Source organism: Macaca nemestrina, chromosome 1, assembly GCF_043159975.1.
Source record: "Macaca nemestrina isolate mMacNem1 chromosome 1, mMacNem.hap1, whole genome shotgun sequence".
Classification (NCBI taxonomy): Eukaryota; Metazoa; Chordata; class Mammalia; order Primates; family Cercopithecidae; genus Macaca; species Macaca nemestrina.
In genome coordinates, this window is record NC_092125.1 from 38,130,892 (window position 1) to 38,155,060 (window position 24,169).

At 36.3% G+C, this 24,169-nt stretch overlaps 1 protein-coding gene across 2 annotated transcripts in view; it reads right to left on the reverse strand.

Moving 5' to 3' along the window:
• The window catches only part of LOC105484517 (acyl-CoA binding domain containing 6), a 207,645-nt gene that overhangs the window by 109,510 nt on the left and 73,966 nt on the right, over positions 1-24,169 (reverse strand). For both annotated transcript variants that reach the window (XM_011746229.3, XM_071076463.1), the window contains exons 4-5: positions 23,946-24,028; positions 7,003-7,108 (exon numbers count right to left, since the gene is read on the reverse strand). In XM_011746229.3, coding sequence (XP_011744531.1) covers positions 7,003-7,108; positions 23,946-24,028 — 189 coding nt within the window. The remainder of the gene's footprint in view (positions 1-7,002; positions 7,109-23,945; positions 24,029-24,169) is intronic.

Sequence of the window (24,169 nt, forward strand, 5' to 3'; positions counted from 1 at the left end):
CTTAATCCAAAAGTCTGAAATCCAAAGTGCTCCAAAGAACATTTCCTTGGAGTGTCACACTGTTGCTAAAAAGTTTCAGACTTTGGATCATTCCAGATTTTGGATTTTCAGATGAGGAATACCCAACTTGTAGTAATTACAACTTAAATGAATAAAATATGTACACTAGGAATTATACTTATGTACAATAAAATAACTTCATTATGAAATACAAATACATTTTATTTAAAAGGCGTTTCATATATATTTGTTCATATACAATACTTAGATCCAAATGTATGTATTCAAATAATAATTTATAAATTATAAATTCATAGTTATCAGCGAATAATGTATTTACTTCAATGTGTGGGAATACAAATATAGCTTATCATTTTATTATTAAAATTATTATTAAATTTCTCTATGTGCTCACAGCAAATTTTAAGTGCAATAAATGTGACTTTTAGTCATAAAATTAGGTTGAGGCCGGGCGCGGTGGCTCAAGTCTGTAATCCCAGCATTTTGGGAGGCCGAGACGGGCGGATTACAAGGTCAGGAGATTGAGACCATCCTGGCTAACATGGTGAAACCCCGTCTCTACTAAAAAAATACAAAAAACTAGCCGGGCGAGGTGGCGGACGCCTGTAGTCCCAGCTACTCGGGAGGCTGAGGCAGGAGAATGGTGTGAACCTGGGAGGTGGAGCTTGCAGTGAGCTGAGATCCGGCCACTGCACTCCAGCTTGGGTGACAGAGCGAGACTCCGTCTCAAAAAAATAAATAAATAAAATAAAATAAATAAAAAAAATAAAATTAGGTTGAACCTGCTGAATGAAGATTTTAAGTAAAAATGTATATTATCCCAGAGAATCTTAGGGAATCAGTAGGGAAATATCTCAAGTTCAAATATCACATAAACACAAAAAAGAACTGAATGTCCTTTCAAAACTATAATTGTTACCCAACTTATAACAAGAAAATGTCAAAAGAACAGAAAGGGTTAAAAGTATTTAACTAGAAGTTTAATTTTGAGGCTACACACTTTTACTCCATCATCAAGGCTTACCAAATTGTTTTATTTGCTAGAGCTTTAAATGTGATGAAGCAATACCATTTATTTTATTTTGGGATGTTAAGTTTGATTTTGATTTTAAGCTCCCACCTCCCTTATGTTCTTAAATTAATTCACACAAATCCCTGATTAATAATAAAAGGGTTTGCCATCAGTATTCAAAGCCCAGGCTGAGTTGTCATGGCTGAGAGGGCAGAAATCTGCTTGGAGCAATGAGAGAACCCAACTGAATTCTTGGCGTCTCAGTCTATGAATGTGTAAGCACTTCATCTGTTCATGAAATACAATGTTCTGGCAGGCTGAGGGTAAAGGTAGCTGCATGGTTAACAAACTGGAAGATCTGGAAAGCAGCACTACATCAAAGTAATGAAATACACAAGTTTTCCTTATCTTTACACACACAAAATACGTGTTATTTAGTGTAAGCTATCTGTGTTCTAGGCACTTATTCCACCCCTATCACAGCTGTCCATTCAGCGATCTTTGTGGAGGTCACGCATGAATTCGACTTCTAGTAATATTTTATAAAAGAAATTGTTGCAAACCAGAGCATAACACAAGGAAGGCCAAATGACAACTGTTTATCCTTCTTTTTCTTCCTTTTATTTATCCTTCTAAAATCTAGTGGTAGGAAGAATACTCTCCCAGACCTGGTTTCTACTTAGCAGTTATACGGATTTGAGCAAGTAAATGTAGGTCTCTGAACTTCAGTTCCTGTCTGTAAAACAAGAACAGTATCTGCCTTAGAGAATTGTTGTAAAGATAATATAGTAATAAGTGAAAGTACTCTGTAAACTATCACACGCATTGTATAAAGTATTATGTGTCATTTGAAAGATAAATATTAACAGGCAACATATAGTACACACAAGATACTTCCAGTGAAAAAACTGTGACTTTGAAAAGTTAAGTGGCTTACTTATTTATTTCTGTTATATTATCATCATCCTTCACTCATACTATTAATAATGAAAGTAGCTAAAATATATAGACGGTCTCAACTGATCCAAAACCCTTCTGAAATATCAGATAAACATAAATCAAGTAAGAGCATTATCAGAATATATAAATGAGATGGTGTCACTCACCTCATGAGACAGTGATATAAGCAAAAAACAAATGTTTGTTGCTGTAAGCAACTGAAATATGGGGGTCGTTTGTGCCGCAGCAAAAGCTGACTGATATAAGTACAATCCACAGCTTAGCAATGAGTATTTACATAGTCATAATAATATTAATATTGATTCAACAGAGATTCAATCAGAAAGCTAAAATTAAAAGTTGTGATATAATTATGTTAGGAGGGTCAGAGAGAGAGGGAGATGAGTAAAACAGTTAAATCTAAATGTAACACAGAAACAAATCAATAATGTCTAAAGTTGAAAAATCAAGAAATAGAAGTATATTATTTAGAGTTATGTAGGTAAGGTGCAAAAGACACATTAAAAGAACTGGAAGTCTGGCCAGGTGCAGTGGCTCACATCTGTAATCCTAGCACTTTGGGAGGCTGAGGCAGGCTGATTACTAAAGCTGAGGAGTTCGAGACCAGCCTGGGCAACATGGTGAAACCCCATCTCTACTAAAAATACAAAAATTAGCCAGGGGTGGTAGTGCACACCTGTGGTCCCAGCTACACGGGGACTGAGGTAGGAGGATCACTTGAGCCCAGGAGGCAGAGGCTACAGTGAGTCCTGATCATGCCACTGCACGCCAGCCTGAGAATCTGTCTTAAAAAAAAAAAAAAAAAAGTTTTTGCCTTACGGGAGCTAGAATAAAATGTAAGAAGGATGCAGGTAAGAGATAATCTTTTTGTTTATAAGACTAATAGTAACATTTGATTTTTTTTTAAGAATGAATGTATTAACTTTATAAAAATTTTAACTCACAAGCACAAAGATAAAAAACTACAATAAAAAAATCAAGGGAAGCAATCATGCCGAATTTATTAAAAAAAGAAAGCTATACAGGCATACCTTGTTTTATTGCACTATGCTTCATTGTACTTTGCAAATACTGTGTTTTTTGTAAATTGAAGATTTGTAGCAACCCTGAGTTAAGCCAACTATTATTGCCATTTTTCCAACAAGATGTGCTCACTTCATGTCTCTGTGTCATACTGAGATAATTCTTGCAATATTTCAAAGTTTTTCATTATTATTATATCTGTTAGGGTAATGATCGGTGATCTTTGATGTTACTACTGTAATTGTTGTGGAGTGCTACAAACCACACTGAGAAAGATGGCAAATTTAACCAATAGATACTTTGTGTGTTCTGACTGCTCCACTGACTGGCTGTTCCTGGTCTCTCCCCCACTCTTCAGGCTTCCCTATTGACTGAGACACAAAAATATTGAAATTATTAGCCAATAATACAATAGTCGCTACGTTTCAAGTAAAACCTAGTGTCAAGTGAAAGGAAAAGGGTTGCACCATCTCTCACCTTCAATCAAATGCCAGAAATGATTAAGCTTAGTGAGGAAGGCATACTGAAAATCAACATAGGTCAAAAGCTAGGCCCCTTGCGCCAAACTGCCAATTTGTGAATGCCAGAGAAAAATTCTTGAGGAAATTAAAAGTGCTATTCCAGTGAGCATACAAATGATACAAAAGTAAAAAAGCCTTATTGCTGATATGGAAAAAGTGAGTGGTCTGGATAGAAGATCAACCAGCCACAACATTCCCTTAAGCCAAAGCCTGATCCAGGGCAAGGTTCTAGTTCTCTTCAAGTCTATGAAGGTTGAGAAAGGTAAGGGGGCTGCAGAAGAAAAGTCTGAAGCTAGCAGAGGCTGGTTCATGAGGTTAAAGGAAAGAGGCCATCTCCATAACATAAAAGTACAAGGTGAAGCACCAAGTGCTGATGTAGAAGCTGCAGCAAGTTATCCAGAAGACCTAGCTAAAGTAACCGATAAAGGTGACTACACTCAACAACCATCTTCAATGTAGAGAAAATAGACTACTCCTACTATTGAAAGAAGATACCATCCAGGACCTTCATGGCTGGAGAGAAGTCAATACCTGGCCTCAAAGCTTCAAAAGACAGACTAATACTCTTGTTAGGGGACAATGCGGCTGTAGCCTTTAAGTTGAAACCAATGCTCATTTACCATTCTGAAAATCCTAGGGCCCTTAAAAATTACTCTCAATCTATTCTGCCTGTGCTTTTGAAATGGGAAAACAAAGCCTGAATGACAGTATATCTGTTTACTTCACAACATGGTTTACTGAATATTTTAAGCCTACAGTTGAGACCCACTGCTCAGGAAAAAAAAAAAAAGATTCCTTTCAAAATGTTACTGCTCATTGACAATGCACTTGGTCACCCAAGAGCTCTCATGGAAATGTATAAGGAAATTAACGTTGTTTTCTTGTTTGCTAACACAGCATTCATTCTGCAGTCCATGGATCAAGGAATAATTTTGACTTCCAAGTTTTATTATTAAAGAAATACATTCTATAAGGCTATCGCTGCCATAGACAATGATTGCTCTGATGGATATGGGCAAACTGAAAATCTGGAAAGGATTCACCATTCCAGATCCATTAAGAACATGCGTGATGGGAGGAGGTCAAAATGTCAACATTAACAAGAGCCTGGAAGAAGTTGATTCTAACCTTCATGGATGACACTGATAAGGATTCAAGACTTCAGTGGACAAGTTACTTGCAGATGTAACTGCAAGAGAACTAAAATTAGAAGTGGAACCTGAAGATGTGATGGAATTGCTACAATTTCATGATAAAACTTGAATGGATGAGGAGTTGCTTCTTATGGATAAGCAAAGAAAGTGGTTTCTTAAGACACAATCTACTCCGGTGAAGATGTTGTGAACATTGTTGAAATAACAACAAAAATTTTAAAATACAACATAAACTCAGTTGATAAAGCAGTGGCAGGGTTTGAAAGGATTGGCTACGATTTTGAAAGAAGTTTCACTGTGGGTAAAATGCTATCAAACAGCATTGCATGTACAGAGAAATCTTTTACGAAGGAAGACTCAATCAATGTAGCTATCTTCACTGCTGACTTATGTTAAGACATTGCCACAGCCACCCCAACTTTCAGTGACTACCACTGTGATCAGTCAGCAGCCATCAACACTGAGGCAAGACCTTTTGCCCCACGAAGATTATGACTTGCTGAAGGCAAGCCAGATGATTGTCAGAATTTTTTTAGTAATAAAGTATTTTAAATTAAAGTATGTACTTTTTAAAAGATATAATGCTACTCTACACTTAATAGATGACTGTAGAGTGTAAACACAACTTTTTTGTTTGTTTGTTTTTTAAGATGGAGTCTTGCTCTGTTACCCAGCCTGGAGTGCAATGGTGCGATCTCGGCTCACTGCAACCTCTGCCTCCCAGGTTCAAGCATTTCTCCTACTGCAGCCTCCCAAGTAGCTGGGATTACAGGCACCCGCCACCATGCCTGGCTAATTTTTTTTTGTATTTTTAGTAGAGATGGGGTTCACTATGTTGGCCAGGCTGGTCTCAAGCTCCTGACCTTGTGGTCCACCCGCCTCAGCCTCCCAAAGTGCTGGGATTACAGGCATCAGTCACCGTGTCCACCCAGTAAACACAACTTTTATATGCACTGGGAAACCAAAAATTTCATGTGACTTGCTTTATTGCAATAGTCACTTTACTGCAGTAGTCTGGAACTGAATCTGCAATATTTCAGAGGTATGCCTGTATTTTGATTCTGAAAGGCAAAAAACAAACAAACAGACAAAAACCACAAACCCAGTTAGAATCAGAAGACCTGGTATGATTTTGTTTACTTAATGAAAACCACATAGTATTACTAGTCCCTTTGTGCAGTATCATAGTCTCACATTTTCAATTCCAGATGCCACCGACAATATTATCACAGGAAAGATGTTGCCGAAAGGTGAGACAATATTAAGGGCTAACCTTTTATATAGGCAGCTCTGAATTACACATAAGTTAATTATTATCTATTCTACAGATTATCTATGATCACTCAATGCTTTCTTCCTAACAATTACTACCTTTGGCCATTTCAGTAATCTTTCACAGCATCACCAAAGAATGAGAAAATGATTAGAAGTAAATTAGTAAATGTTGCTTCTTTGTTAACAACTATAATGCAGGGTCAGTTAAAACTCAGTTTGTGAATGGTATTATTCACAACACAAATAAATTAAGAAGTAATAGGCAAGGCACAGTGGCTCATGCCTATAATCCTAACACTTTGGGAAGCTGAGGCAGGAGGATCATTTGAGATCAGGAGGACAACACCAACCCAGACGACACAGCAAGACCCCATCTCCACAAAAAATAAAAAAATTAGCCAGGAGTGACGACACATGCCTGTAGTCCCGGCTACTTGGGAGGCTGAGGCAAGAGGACTGCATAAGCCCATGAGTTTGAGGATGCGGTGAGCTATTAGTGCACCAATGCACTCCAGCCTGGGCAACAGAGTGAGACCCTCTCTCTCTCTAAAAAAAAAGAAGTAATATATTTTATAAAATAATTTACTATAAGATTCCTTTAATTAGTAGGCCAGCATTTAAATTATTGATTTACCAAAATTCGGACACAGTTTTCTAGAGATACATTTACTGAGCAAAGAACAATATACCTAGCTGTTCAAGGTATAATAACAGAAGAAAGCTATTTATAAATGAAATATTGCTATTACCTGTAGATTTCACTTATTATGCTAATAATCTCTCTCTTTAGCATAAACATATGGAAGCTATCAGACTCCTACAAATTTCAGGTAGTAACTTCTAAAACATAGATAAAAATATGTTTGACACAATCACAGAACGTATCTTAACTAGGTAACAGCATCTCATTTAGATATTCTGATATACTCTTAGCCATGCTGTACTTTGAGTTGTAGTTCATTGGCCTACCATTTAGGAAAAAGCACTGGGGCAGAACAACCATAGGAAAATAATTAACAGGGCATGTTTTTCATACCTCTTCATCTTTTACATTCACATCCACATTTTTCGATTTGATGGCTTTGGTTATATGGTCAATGTTGTTTTCCCTGCAGTAATCAAATATATTTTTGTCTTCTTCCCTAGAATAAAAAAAAGAAAGGTCTTTTTCTTACTGGGTAATACAAAAAAGTTACATATTTTCAACACAATCTGTTTGCTGCTGACATAGATGTTAATGGACTCTGTTTAAAAAAAAATTTACATGAACAGTAATAGTTTTTCAGTAGCTGTAATACATCCAACTCCTGAAAAGACTAAAGTTCTTAGCTTCCCACTTGCCTTACAGGATAAGAGAATAAATTGTTACTCAAGTTTTTAAAATATACATGAAAGTTATTTTCTTAAAGCAAAGAAAATCAATTAGACAAAAAGAGGACGGCATTAAAAAATTCAGAAATCCTTTATAAGATAGTAGAATCAAAGAATGGAAAGAAAAGCTGGGAAGCATACTACATACCCAGCACTCTTCTAAGTATATTGTATGTGCTAATTCACTTAACCTTTCATCCAACAACTTCACTTTACAAATGAAGAAACAGGCAAAAAGGAGACATTAAATGACCTGCCAAATGGTACTACATTTATCAAAGGTAGAATAAGAGCTAGAATTCACTTAGATCAACTGATTTTGTATATAGTACATTTTTCTATTATATTATGCTGCCTTTTGACTAATCAGCTGCAGTCTATTCCAAAATCTGAAGCAGAAGTTCTTAACATGAAATCTATGAGCTCTCTAAATAATGTACAGAATTATCTTTATAATGCAGGTGCATTTTTCTGGCTGTCGTATGTACAGGGGGAAGAACTGTTTCAATCAGATTCTCAAAAGAATCAGTGACTCCCATAAAGATCAGTAATTTACAATATTAACAATCAAACTGCCCCATATGTGGACTGAATGTTATGAACAAGTATAAAGGAATGCATTTTCCGTTCCAAAAGTCAAACTAATGTGTTTTATGACTTGCAATGCCATAGCATCCATTCATCAGAAAGCAAAACACCTGGTCATCGGAGTTCTTATATCTTAAAAGCCAATCTAAACATCTTGTGCCATATACAGTCATAGCTAATTTTCTTAAAAGACACTACTTTGGCATCAGCCATCTAAGCATTCTTTAAGCATCTGAAGTATTTTATTGAGCACCTACTACATGTAAGGCACTGGACAAGAATTTGTTGATAACAGATACAAGGCTAAGCAAGAAAGTTTGCCTTTAAGACACAAACAGTATAGTTGGGATGACAAAAATCTACACAGGATTAACATAAAAGCTGAATCCTTCGCAAGGACTACAAGAAAAGAAAGGAGAAACAACTTGCTTCAAGCTAGAGAAAATGAAGTAGGTTTTAAGTAAGAAATCATGTTTAATAGGTCTATATGGTCACTTGAAGAGGCCCTGTTAAACAGAAGAGAAAATGCTTTTTCGATCTTATTCTGTAAAGAAAATAAGAAGTGAGGCCAAACCCCAGAAAAGAAAATTCTGATTTTAAAAAGTAGAGCTGCAAATAATACCACTTTAGTCATATTTAACCACCATTAAAAACACCATGTCTCAGGAGGCTGAGGCAGGAGAATGGCGTGAACCTGGGAGGCGGAGCTTGCAGTGAGCTGAGATCCCATCACTGCACTCCAGCCTGGGCAACAGAGCCAGACATCGTCTCAAAAAATCAAAAAAACAAACAAAACAAACAAACAAACAACAAAAAAAAACCCATGTCTGCACTTTGGGAGGCCGAGGCGGGTGGATCATGAGGTCAGGAGTTTGAAACTAGCCTGACCAACATGGTGAAACCCCGTTTCTAATAAAAATACACAAATTAGCTGGGAACGGTGGCACATGCCTGTAATCCCAGCTACTCAGGAGGTTGAGGAAGGAGAATCACTTGAACCCAGGACGTGGAGGTTGCAGTGAGCCAAGATCATGCCACAGCACTCCAGCCTGGGCGACAGAGTGAGACTCTGTCTCAAACAAACAAAAAAACAAACACCATGTCTATGAAAGAATACCTTCAGAGTTCCAACTTAAGGATAATAGGGACCTACTTTCTTTCAATCCAGTAACAGAAAACCCACTAATTCAAGAGGCACCAACCTCAACTGTTACAGAAAGGACTGTGTCTTTTAAAATCATAGCAATACTACAGTGCTACTCGCCAATTGTTTTTGAATTGGAAAATAATGGGAAGTTGGTGGTAGGGCACAGAAAGGAAAGCAGAAGGATCCTTGGCATATGGGTTACCCATACTCAGTAATATGAAAGGGTTATTCACAGATGAGAGGACCTTTGGAGTGGCCCCTATTCCTGAGTCCAACTTCCAAATGTGCATGTATACCTATGCTATCAGCAGTAAAGAAGTAAACACAGTACAAACACAAATAAATTTCTATTTTGTTTAATGTATCTTAAATATGTTTCTTACTCACATCATATACATCAATAAGTTTTTTTTGCTATGTGATTTTTTGGAGGGCAGGTGGCATTTGTTTAAGTATTTGTTTATCATATATAGTTTATCATCACTAAATATGCTAGGCACAGAGATATTAACAAAATACTTCAGGACAGTGTATACATATAAATTAAATACCAAAAAGAGAAGTTCAATAAATTCACCAAAAATGTGCTACAAGGCTGAATGATGAATATAAAAAAATTAAGTGATATTCTTGGGCTTAATTGTTAAATATAGATACCCAATCCCACACCAAATTTTGAGTATTTCACCTTCTACAACCAAGCTGTCTTTATACAATGTCACCATCTAGTGGCCAAAATGAAGAAACATCTGGAGAAACATCATTCCATATTTCCTTTCTTGCCCCCTAACAAAATTATGTACATGTGTAAATCAAACTTTCTCCCTCGACAGTTCTCTAAGAGCTCAATACAGCCTTCCAAAGTCAATCTTGCCCACTATATCCATGCTTATCTGAAATAAAATAATGTGCTAATGAATCCAACCATTATGAAATACAGTAGAGCCTTTAATAAATGTCTCTCCACATCTTTATTTTCCCTCCTTATTTTTTACTTAGTTATCTTGTTCCCTCTCTTTGTTGAATGTGCATCTAACATTATCATATTCATTATCTGTAGATGACTGTAAGTTATGTTTATGATATACTACCCTAAAGTATGTCCCATGTTATCTCTAGCACAAAAAGAAAGTCTCTTCTTTAGGTTACTACAATTTTTTTCTGAAGTTGACAGAAAATACACTTATATTCCTGAAGGAAAAATCACTGGTTTTGACATTCTTTTGAAATATAAGAGCACACTCTATGGGAAAGAGGGATAGTGTTCAAGTACAGCTATCTTTTTCACCCAAACACAGGAAGATCCTTGCCCATTCCTAAATATGTTATCTGTACCATTTTCTACTCAGATAGCATTTTCTTATCAAAAGAATATTTCAAATAGGTCTCATGGCAAGACATATAAAGTCCATTTAACTACAAAAATTATGGAAGGAACTAGCTTGGAAATCTATTTAATAGGCATGTTCAACAAATATTCAATTCAATTCATATATTTATCAAGCACCTGGAAACCAGATATAAAACACAGTATTCTAGTAAATAGACAATGAATAAGTATTTATTGTATGAATGAAAATCCCAAGAAAGTAAGCCAATATCTACAAAGATAAAAACAAATGCCATAATTCCTCAAACTAAGGAATGTATATTCGTGGGCTCTAGGGTACATAAACACCTTTAAAGGGATATACAGGTATAGATCATTTTAAGTGACTCAATCTCCAGCTCTTCAACTTCTTGCATTCTTTACTAAACTGACCTACCTGAAAGGGTTCCTGTGGCAAATATTCCATTACCATTCTCCTTTTCCACATTCCCTCTGCTCAAACACTCTTCTCCTCATTTATGAAGAAGCATTACACCTCTCTCCTTACTATAGTTAGTATACTTCAGGAAGTATAACCAAAAGACTGAGGCAAAAAAACATTCTGAGTGATTTCTCTTGAGGAAGACAGTTCATTCATGAGGTCTCATTAGGACCATGGCTAAGGCAATCCTCAAAATGATACACTTTCCCTGGCTCTATTTTTATGTTCACAAATAACCATTTAACTGTTAATCTGTTTTTCTGGACTCCTCAATTCTCAGAAAGGGACCCAGCACTTCAATCACTACAAAGACATAGTCCCTTTGGTAAGCAAACAAGCATTTTAGTTTACACCTCAGTTTGGGGTCAATTTTATTATTCCTACTCTGTCTCTAAGGGTCTGCTTGATCTACGGATCTTTTTTCTACATCTTTGAGGTTGACTGATCAATGGTAATTCACCAAAAATTCCACTCTGTGAAGTTCCTTTGGAGCTAGTCTTTCCAGGATAAAAGCTTGCACTGCACACTATCTTCCAAAATTCAGTCATACTGCTAGTGAATATTACTTCTTTGTAGGAATTTAAGTTCCTAATTTACTTGTTGGATATATGGCCAGTTGTTGATCTGAAAGGCAAAGAAATGTATTCTGTTCAAACATAATGTTAGAAAATAATGCTGTCATCTCACTGATTTCAACTGACTTACGTTTTTCAACATTCTGTATATGCCAAATACGAAACTCAAAGTCTAACATTGATTCTTTTTAATATAATCTTTCACATATCTAATCTTCATTTTATAAATAATACAATTTTATATAATCTTTGATCTGATGAAACCATATTTTAAGTTGAGATTAAAAAGTATGTTTTAATTTATAAATATAAAACAACCATACAGGCATATATTAATTTTACTTACAGATGTTTCTCTCCCTGAAAAAAAGAATCTATTCTTACTCAAAAGTGTTTAGTGAAGCTGGTTTAAGACTTATATGGGGTAGGATGTGGTGGCTCACACCTATAATCCCATCACTTCGGGAGGTTAAGAAGGGAGGATCCCTTGAACCCAGGAGTTTGAGACCAGCCTGGGCAACATAGTAAGACCCTACCTCTAAAAAAAAAAATTTCAAATTAGCTGGGTGTGGTGGTGCATGCCTGTAGTCCTAACTATTTGGGCAGGTAAGGTGACAGGATCAACTAAGCACAGGAGTTTGAATTACAGTGAGCTATAATCACGCCACTCCACTCCCGCCTAGGCAACAGAGCAAGACCCTGTCTCTTAAATGAGGAAAAAAAAAAGAGTTATCGGGGAGGAGCAAAATAGGTAAAATCAACTCCTAACTCAAGGATTAAATAGTCATGGCTGCCATACTTAGCACACTGAAAACCCCCACTTCTAATTAATATTTAATTAAAATTACAGATGTTGATTTCACATTGTAGGATACTGTTTTTGACTCTCAATCTTACCAAAGACATCGAATGAGAATCTATACTACGATACTCAGGTAAAATCTTCCAAATAGTACCTCCTTTCTGAAAAACCTTGGTTTAATCCCTGGAAGAGGCAAAACATTGCTTGGGCGGTAACCACGTTCAAGAAGTCTAGCCTTCATAACAAAGTACTTAACAAAGAGTTTTTTTGTGTGTTGTGCTGATCTTAAAATCATTCATGAGGCTGGGCGCAGTGGCTCACGCCTGTAATCCCAGCACTTTGGGAGGCCGAGGTGGGTGGATCACGAGTTCAGGAGATGGAGACCATCCTTCCTAACACAGTGAAACCCCATCTCTACTAAAAATACAAAAAATTAGCCGGGTGTGGTGGCGGGCGCCTGCAGTCCCAGCTACTCGGGAGGCTGAGGCAGGAGAATGGCGTAAACCCGGGAGGCGGAGCTTGCAGTGAGCTGAGATCCGGCCACTGCACTCCAGCCTGGGCGACAGAGCGAGACTCCGTCTCAAAAAAAAAAAAAAAAATCGTACTTGAAATCCTGGATGACAAAGAGATATTTGGAAACTATTACCTTGTCATATTCATTGATTCTGAATGCAAATTTTTTCATGTTAACATCTCCTATGAATCTTATAATCTGCAGCATCTTATAATTAAATGATGGCATATTTTTCTTAATAGTATTTAAACAATGGTATGCAGGAGTCAAGGCGGTAATAAGGTAGGTTCAAAATACACAGTACCCAATGGACTAGTGAATGACCAAAGGAATTCGTGTAAGCTGACCCTTAAACAACATGGAGGGTAGAGGGCAACAACCCACTGCATCGTCAAAAATTTGCATGTAACTCGACTCCCCAAAAACCTAACTACTAGTAGCCTACTGTTGACCTGAAGCTTATCGATAACGTAAACAGTTGATTAAATTTTGTATTTGTGTTATATAGTATATTCTTACAATAAAGTAAGCTAGAGAAAAGAAAATGTTACTAAGAAAATCATAAGGAAAATATATATTCATTAAGTGGAAGTGGATCATCATAAAGGTCTTCACCTTGTTGTCTTCACAGGCTGAAGAGGGGTTGGTCTTGCTGTCTCAGCGCTGGCAGAGGCAGAAGAGGTGGCAGGTGAGGCAGGCACACTCAGTGTAGCTTTTTGAAAACACACCATCATTTCTGCCTGACTTTCTAGTTTGTTTCTCTAAAAGTTTTTATACAGTACCAATCCTTCTTCCACCATTTGCTTAAGTTTGGGTGCCCATATAAGGGTCCATGTAGTGAAAGTCAAAAGCAGTCTTACATAATCAGAATGCTTCTGCAAGATTGTCTAATGTCAATCTGTTTCGGGCACTGTTTATTCTACATCTTGTTTCTCATCGTATCTATCTGGTTTGGAAGCACTCATTTCCATCAAGTCATCTTCTGTTAACTCCTCTAGTGTAGTGTCTATTATCTTCTGAATTTCTTCAAGATCTATATCTTAAAACCAACTCTGCCCTTGCCCTGCCACACATTTTTGCCATACTCACAATCTTTCATGATTTCCTTGACTGGCTCTGCTGTAAATCCTGTGAAGTCATATATAACATGTAGACAGTTTTCTCCAGCAGAAATTTATTTCTCCAGGCATGATGGTTTTCACTGCCCTTTCTATAATGACAGTTTTTCCAATGGATCCTTCCCGACCTTCATGATGTTCTATCAGGGTTCTCTTTCATGGTGTTGACAATCCTTTCCATAGACTACCATGTGTAACGAGCCTTAAAGGTCCTTATAACCCCCGATCTAGAGGCTGAATTAGAGATGTTGTGTTTGGGAGCCAGTAGATTGCAGTAGATGCCTTCAGTGTTGAACTCATGAGTTTCTGATTGGCTGGAGAATTGTCCAATATTGAAAGAACTTTAAAAGGTGGTCTCTTACTAGAAAGGTACTTCCTGACTTCAGGGAAAAAGAAGCAATGGAACCAATCCAGAAAACAGGGTTCTCATTGTCCAGGTCGTCTTATTGTACAACCAAAAGACTAGAAGATGGTGTTTACCTTTCCCTTCAAGGCACAGGGGTTAGCAGCTTTATAGATAAGTGTAGTGTTGATCATAAACCTGCCTGAATTTGCAGAAAACAGAGTTAGCCTATCCCTTCCTGCCTTAAATCCTGGTGCTTGCTTCTCTTCCTTACTAATAAATGTCCTTTGTGGCATTTTTTCTTCCCCCAGAATAGGGCATTTCTGTCTACATTAAAAATCTGTTCATGCAAATAAATATCCTTTCCCCTCAATGATTTTTTTTTCCAAGTTCGGGGTACATGTACAGGATGTGCAGGTTTGCTACATAGGTAAATAGGTGCCATGGTGGTTTGCTGCACAGATTGTCCCATCACCTAGGTATTAAGCCCAGCACCCACCAGCTGGCTGTTCTACCTAATGCTCTCCCTCCCCCCATCTCCCAAGGGGCCTAGTGTGTGTTGTTCCCCTCCATGTGTACACGTGTTCTCATCATTCAGCTCCCACTTATAAATGAGAACATGTGGTGTTTGGTTTTCTCTTCCTGTGTTAGGTTACTAAGGATAATGGCTTCCAACTCCATCCATGTCCCTGCAAAGGACATGATCTTGATCCTTTTTATAGCTGCATAGTATTCTACATTTTCTTTATTCAGTCTATCATTGATGGGTATTTAGGTTGATCCCATGTCTTTGCTATTCTGAATAGTGCTGCAGTGAACATATGCATGCATGTAACTTTATAACAGAATGATTTATATTCCTTTGGGTATATACCCAGTAAAGGAATTGCTGAGTCAAATGGTATTTCTGCCTCCAGGTCTTGGAAGAATTGTCACACTGTCCTCCACAATGGTTGAACCAATTTGCACTCCCACCAACAATGTATAAAGTGTTCCTTTTTCTCCACAATCTCACCAGAATTGGTTGTTTTTTGACTTTTTAACAACAGCCATTCTGACTGTTACTAAGAGAGAGGCATAAGATGGCATCTCATTGTGGTTTTGATTTGCATTTCTCCACCGATCAGTGATGTTGAGCTTTTTTTCATGTTTTTTGACTGCATGTACATCTTCTTTTGAAAAGTGTCTATTCATGTCTTTTGCCCACTTTTTAATTTTTTTTTCTTTAAATTTGCTTAATTGTTGCCTCTTGGTGAGAAGAAGCTGTTTCTCCTATTATTTTGACCTTTCTAAAGTCAAACCTCCTTCTAAACTTATCAAATCATCCTTTGCTGGCATTATATTTTCCAGATATAGATCCTTCACCTTCCTTTTGCTTTAAGTTGTCACAGAATGACTTTTCTTTTTCTCAAGTCATAGTAGAGTCTATAAGTACGCCTTTCCTATAGCAACGCTACACCTACATAAAAGCTGAACTTACAATATGAAATCAAAAGATATTGCACAAAAAGTGCAAGGTTCTTGTACTTGCCAGTGTAGCTGCAGTGATGGTTCACGAATTCCCTTTTCTTTTCTTTCCCTTTTTTTTGCGATGGAATCTCGCTCTTTCACCCAGGCTGCAGTACAGTGGCATGATCTCAGCTCACTGCAACCTCTACCTCCCGGGTTCAAGCAATTCTCCTGCCTCTGTTTTCTGAGCAGCTAGGATTACTGGTGCACACCACCACTCATGGCTAATTTTTGTATTTTTTGTAGAGACGGGGTTTCACCATGTTGGCCATGCTGGTCTTGAACTCCTGACCTCAGGTGATCCACCCACCTTGGCCTTCCAAGGTGTTCCCAAGGCCACCCTGTGAGCCACCACACCCGGCCTATCCCTTTTCTTTTTTACAGAAGTCCTTAATGCTGAATTAATTTATCTTGAAATAGTAGACAACCATAGCTACAGACCTCAATCTACAATACATATCAAGCAATTCAACTTTTTCTTATAATGTCATGACTTTTCTCTGCTTTTTGGGAGTACTTCCAGCATCACTAGTGGTACTTCATATGGGTCTCATGGTGTTATTCAAGGTGTACAGTATAGTGCTACACACAATGATAAAATACTCAAAAACCACAAGAGATCACTTGTTACTGTTATGCCCAGTTTACTGGAGAGACGAACTGCTCACCTGGAGATGATGAGCGTCTTGGCATTTTAAGTGGATACTAGCAACACCTGAGTTCACCACAATAGCCATAGGAGGTAGCAACAAAATTACTGCAGTAATACGGAATGTACTACAGTTAATTTCATGCAGTTATGATTTAATACTGCATCTTTGCTTTTTTTACATTTTTCTGGATTGAGAATTGCACCAGATATGGTCTGCTAGTGTTTATGTGCCTATATTGTGATTAACTTTTTATAACAGATTTGAATACATTTTATGGTAGTAAATGAAAAAATGGACTAGTATCTACATATATTTTACGCATTCATGCCATATCTTTTTCTTAATTTTTTTGGATATTTTAGGCTATGTAGTTCATCTGCAAGTGTTTTCAAATTGTTGCAAATTTCCAAAAAAGTTTCCAATATATTTATTGAAAAATATCAGTGTACATTTTCATTGATAATCAAGTGGAAAAATATCAAGTGGACCTATGGAGTCACAACCCGTGTGTGTCAAGCAGAAATTATATTTTGAATCACAATTCCTGCACTCACAGTGCCATATCTGCAACTGGTTTCAGGCAGTTATAGAAACAAACCAGTTAGTTTTCCCCCTTCCTGTTATATGATAATGGCAACATCTTCTTCTACTACATAACTATTTTCACACTGAATTATATTAATATATGCAAGGTACTCAGTTCTAGGTCTAGAAAATTCTTAAAGCCTTCAAATTGAAACTTCCATTTGTTATACTATTTATGTTGATAAGGGTCCCTTCAAATAAAACTACATACATTTTTATGTATTTTTCTCACAATCTTTCAATAAAGTATTGACAAAGAAAAAATCAATGACCCAGATATTTCTTACAGATAATTAGTTATACTGGAGAAGTTACTTAACCATAATTTATAAAGACACCATTTACTAAAAATGTATTTCCACCCCTTAAAAGCTGCTTAACCTTAAACAAAGTTGATTGAAAATTTCTGATACTTTAAATGCCAATAATATAAAATGTAGTTGAGTTCTAATCAATCTCTGGAAAATCAGTTGCCATATCAGAAAACGCACAGATACACTTTCCTAAAAGTCTCTACAGAGCTGAGTTACATTCTCAACCATTAAGATAAGTCTAAAATCAATAAGATAATTGATCCCAAGGAAATATCACCATCAGTACATTGATAAATGAAAGACCAAAGTCTCGAATTTTACCAGTACATTTTTAAAAGCATTAAATGGAAAAGAAATTTTATTTTAAAAAATTTAACTGAAGATACTCACCATAGTAAATAGTAACAACTATCAGACTCAATTTCATTAATTAGAGATTATAATGATTCCTCAAACATTTCCAGAGCCAGCATAGCACAGTAATTAAGAGCAGAGTTACTAACTATGTGACCCTGGGCAAGTAAGCTAATTTCTCTGAATTTCAGTTTCCTTATTTGTAAAACAAGAATATTAACAGCATCGATATTTAATAGGGTCATCCTAAAGACTAAGAGAATACATATAATATAGTACGGTTACTATACTAGCATATAAGAAACAGTCAATATATGTTAACTGTCATTATTATTTATCTTAAGAATTTAGCGTATGTTGTAAGCTGGGGGTCAATCCTCATACCCTACATAAGTGTCAATTAATCTAATAAATATTAATTAGAACTTCAAGGAAAAATAAGCCAATGTGTTTGGAACACAGTGAACAAGGGGGTGAGCGGAAAACTGGCATTAGATGAGATGGTAAGGGGCCCTGTTCATATTATTTGTAATACATATTCTGCTTCTCATTACTGTAATGGATACAGTATACCCATAACCTCTATATATCTTTATATATGCACACATACATACACACAACAAATTTTGTAAACAAGCATTTCATAGGTATCACATACAGATAAGGATATGGGAAGAAGAGAAAGAAAAACTAGATGGGGTAGACAGGAAAGAGAGAGCAAAATGGGAAAAAGAAGAGGAGAAGAAAAAAGAAGAAAACAGAGAGGAACAGAAGATGATGGTTTTAGTTGATGAATGACCCTTGGTTCAGAAAGGGCTAGATTTGTGTACATGCTTGGTTGGCATCATGATACTGAGCACACAGGAGGTAAACGAAGCACGCTAGAAAAGGGTGAATATGAGAGCCAGGAGACTCTTACAACAGTTACTGTTTATGTCAAGACCCACATGTCCCAGGGGACCCATTTTCACATAATCTATAATTATCTCTTCGCTTTAATCGCCTTGTCATTCCTGAGGCTCTCATGGGCACTGGAAGAGGAAAAGCTCATTAACTAAACCTTTTCTCCTCTCTCCAGCCACCCATGGCTTTTAATTGCTTGGTGTGTTATTATCTAGGAGTGCAACTGGAATCATTTTCATAAGAAAGGGAGGTAGAGAGGAGGAAGGGAGCCATAAGTCCCTAAGGTATGCACCAAAGACAAACCTTTGCTTTCTCAATTATTTATGCCAGCTGAGGTTTTACAGGCTGAATAAATCCATAACTCAAGTTCATTCTGAGCAGTCAGATTCTCCAGGGGGAGTTGCCCACTTGCCTATACACACTTGTGTAGTCCTCAAAGAATAACCAGAATGTAACAAGACATATGTCATCCAATTTATCACCTATCACCAAGGTGTTAACACAATGTTGATCACAGGCAACATAGTGAAATATGGAAGTATTACACTACCACCAGCCAAACAAATGGAGGGAAGCTTTTTGGTGCTTAAAGGCAGTGGTATCATTAGGATAGTGGTGTTCCAGAATGACTTGGCCTGTTAAATGCATAAAAATTTAAATATTCAATTTTTAAAAACACAAATATGTATAACACACACTCTTGAAGCTTAAGAATCTTTAAGTAGATTTGTTAAAAACAGGCTGCAATCTAACAATGTGAAGCTTTGAATAAATAGAATTTTATAACATCTGATTTTTAGAAGTAATTTACAATAAAACTATACATGTTACAGCTTTTTCTCCAATCATATCTCTTTCAGGAAAATTTTAGAGTATAATTTATGTGTGACAGGCTTTTATGCTACTTCCAACCTAGTTCATATTTCACCAAGAATACAAAATTAAAGCATAAAACAATCACTTTCATTCTAATTTTTATACTTATAGTCTTCCATTTATAATCAGGACTAGACAGCAGCCAATGAAAAGATATTTGGGAAATATTTTCAAAATCCATTATTGTTTAAAAATGGAAACTATAAGTTAATGATGAAAGCATCTCTTTGAAATTCTACAGGCTTTTGTGTCTGACCACAAGCAGCGACCTCTGGTATTTTCTGCCAAAACACTTCATTTGTCTCACAGAACAACTAATCAATTCCAGAGCCCATCAATCATTTCAGTTGTATACTAGGTCTGGTCTTGCTTAGAGAAGGTCCAGATGGCTGTCTGTGTAAGTGGAATTAATAAAATTCTAATAGATTACATGACATCAAACTACAAAATATAACAGGGAGGACCAAATCTTATTGCAGGGTGGTGTGGGTACTGTTCAATCTTCATTTACTATATTTTTAATTCTTGCCCTAATTTCTCAATTTATGTGCAAACTTCTAGATCAAACCTTTGAAGCATATAAGTAACCAGAAGCAATTTCTTGTATATGTAGTGAAGAATCATTTTACTCTACAAACCCCTATGCTTATTAACCAGTGCTTTTTCTGCCCTTCTGCAGTATAAATGAAAAACACAGCTGATCTCAAAACTAGAGGTTACTCCCTGTTATAAGATGTGTTACTTTCTTGTTTCTATAGTTCTAAAAATATCGGCTCTCCCTTCCTTGTTTTCCATTTTCTTTTGCAAAAGCAAAAACTTGTATTTAATTATATAACCAGAATGCCATGTTATTTTAGCTCCTAACATCAGCTCCTTGCTCCTCTAGGGACCCCCTCTGCTGAGTAACAACACTATTTATAAAAGCTAACAGTTACACAGTAACTTTTTTTGCACCAGATACTGTTCCAGGATGTCTGTGTATTGACATAATCTGCTAAGTATCAAGTGAGACAAGTACCATAATTATCCCCATTTTACAGGTAAGTAACTTGCCCAAGATCACACAGCTAGTAAGTGGTGGAACTAGCATTTGAATATCAGCAGTTTGGCTCCATAACTTTTTGTACTTAATTAGAATACTCCTACACCCCCTCAATTATATTACAGAACAATTAACTAGCTTCAGAATGAGAAACTGATGTCAGAGCTCTGCGATATTAACACAGAGATCTGAATCTCTGACATTATATTGATACTTTCTATGACAGAGTGGAAAGCAGGAAGCAAGCTCAGAATTGGCCCCCGTGGCCCTTGGCTCAAGAACATTTACCTTAAAACTAAAACTCATAACTCATCATCTATTATACAATACACATTCATCAGAAAAGCTGCCAAAACAATGGAACCCAAACTTAACCAAATGGATTTATTAGATACTGATTTGCCTGATCTTTACAAATGTAAAAAAAAAAAAAAAAAAAAAAATCTGGAGTTTATATATTAAAGTATCAAACCTTTAAAACACATTATTTTATGTCCTTTTTTAAAAACAACAGTTCCATAGAAAAGAATTTTTGCTTTCATCCAAGTCTACCATTTGATGCTTCTAAAACTCTAAAACCTACTGTCACTTTCACCTCAGTTAAACATAATTCTACCAAGAAATTGCAATTAACATCAATTAAAGCACAACTTTCTCTTAGAAAAATAAAACACACCAGATATATTTCACCAAAATACAAGCATAATTTGATTACATAACTTCAACAAATAACCCATTTTCATTGTTGCAATTGCATTCTGACATGTAAGAAACTATAGAGACTACATCTGGCTCTTCACTGGAATAATTCAACATTTCAGTATATAAGAATTTTCATGCCAGGCACAGCACCTCATGCCTGTAATCCCAGCACTTTGGGAGGCCAAGGCGGATGGATCACGAGGTCAAGGGATCGAGACCATCCTCGCTAACATGGTGAAACTCCACCTCTACTAAAAATACAAAAATGAGCTGGAACTACAGGCGTGATGGTGCGCGCCTGTAGTCCCAGCTACTCAGGAGGCTGACGTTGCAGTAAGCTGAGATCGTACCATTGCACTCCAGCCTAGTAACAGAGCAAGACACTATCTCCAAAAAAAAAAAAAGAATTTTCATTATGGCCTAATTTGTTATAATGGAATTCTACTACACTATAAAAAGAACTCTCCCAATACAAGAATATGATTAGTTGCTGTAATTTTTGATCTGCTGTAGTAACAAAATTACTGTGTTTGTAATAAATGGCTTTCAATGGCTTGTTCACATTCATGTTTCTTACTCTTTCTTAACATGTTAATATGTTCAGAATATGAAGATTTAGATGATATCATAAGACTGATACTTAATGAAGAATTCATTAAAAAAAGGCCAAGTCTAACCAGTTTTGCCCACAAAGGTTCATATTTCATTCAATTAATATTTATTAAACATACTTTCATGAAAATGCCAAAAGTAGTATGAACATATTATTCAAAAGTGAAGAAGCTGAGAAGCACAAATATTCACAATGTTTTGTGTCATTACAGGTTCATAATAAATGTGTTGAATTAAAATCTCTACAAAAACAAACTATAATATTCTTTGTCATTGTTTATCATGGTCAAAATTCTAAATACTGATTTAAATCTAAGAATCGCTTCACTAGCAATTGGGTGGAGGATAAAGGAAGGAAGATTAACCCTTTCCACACAGTTTAATTCTATCTCAGGATTTCTACTCTCACTACAACTGGAGTACATTTGATTTGCTTCATGTTCTGTAGGGCTGCTGTGATCAGTCATGTCATCAGACATTCGAAAAGACACTGTATTCAGTATGTCATTTTGAAAAATACTAGAGTCTGGGAGCCCTTAAGGAAAATAGTATACAAAATAAAGATCATAATTTACAGAGAATTGATTGATATTGTTAGAAACTTAAGCAGTGACTTTTTTTAAAAGAAGGAAAGTCAAGAAACTATCTCAATTTATTTATCTAACTAGGAAAGAAAAATAGCCTATACATTTTTTGTTGTTTAAGGGAAAGAGGTGAGGATGGGCATATCGCAGAAGAACCAAACTAGCAGCTCTCAGTTTTACAATAGGGCTCTTAGGCTAACTCTGCAGAAGCAAGTCACTAAACTATCAGTTCTTCAACAGAAGCAGCTGTGGCTGCCTCCCAAGTTCTGAGCACTTTCACTGAAGATCTACTAAGTTTGGGGGACTTCCTCAGATAGTGAGAATGCAAAGATGGGTAAAATATGATCCTCACTTTCAAAAACTAAGTTAAAAGTATTTCTAGGTATACAGTTCAGTAGTGTTAAGTATATTCACACTGTTGTGCAATCTCCATAACTTTTTCATCTTGTAAAACTGAAACTCCGTCCCCATTAAACAACTTCCCATTTCCCCTATCCCCTAGCTCCTGGCAACCACCATTTTACTGCCTCTCTCATTTTTGAATACTTTCTGTTTCTGTGAGTTTGACTACTTCAAATACTTCATGTAAGTATAATCGCAAAGTGTTTGTGTCCTTGTGACTTGTTTATTTCACTTAGCATAATGTCCTCAAGGTTCATACATGTTGCAACAGGTGTCAAAACTTCCTTTTTAAGGCTGAATAATATTCCATTGTATATACCACAATTCGTTTATCCATCCGTCAACAGATGCTTCCATCTATTGGCTACTGTATAGAATGCTGCTATGAACATGGGTGTGCAAATATGTCTTTGATATTCTGCTTTCTTTTGGATACATACCCAGAAGCAGAATTGGTGGATAATATGGTAATTCTATTTTAACTTTCCAAGGAAATTTCCGTTTTCCACAGTGGCTGTATCATTTTATACTCCAAAATGACTTCTAATTTAGAGCAAACTAAATTTTAATTAAACAAATTAAAAAATTAAAATCTTTAAATAGTACCAGTTACTCGGGAGGCTGAGGCAGGAGAATGGCGTGAACCCGGGAGGTGGAGCTTGCAGTGAGCCGAGATCCGGCCACTGCACTCCAGCCCAGGTGACAGAGCGAGACTCCGTCTCAAAAAAAAAAAAAAAAAAAAAAAAAATCTTTAAATAGTAGTATTTTAAGGAAAATTAACACAAAAATCCTTAGCTTTAGACTGAGATACAACATCTTGTCCCACCAACTACTTGTGTGGGGAAAAGTCACTGAATGAGACAGCTGTTATTAGACACTGATGAAAAGTAATTATTATCACTTATTCAGACACTTCTCTGGCACTGGTTCAGACATTTAATTGATTTTAAAGATTATACACCTAAAAAATTATTTCCTGTCATTTATTGTTCTGCTTGCAAATACCACCAAATCAGTTTCATGTTAGGAAGGAATGCTTCACAAATTGAAGAGTTCAGGATTAAAAACATGTAGTACATATATACACATACATAAGCGCGCACACACACACACACACACACACACACACACAGGCATATATATTTCTATTATCAAAGATCAGAAGAGAAATTACCTGATGGTTTCTTCATGATATAGAGAACTAATAACTGGCCCACCAAAACCAGTATTTGCTTCTTTTCCTTTCTTCTCTGGTATCTGTGGGAAGGGGGAAAAAAGTGAAAAAAAGACAAATGGGTTAAAACAGTATGTATTTAAATCAGTTACAAAATGTTATTTTGCTAAGAAAGACTAAGGATTTTACCCTCAACCATCTCTTCAAACCCTAGTAAAAATTTT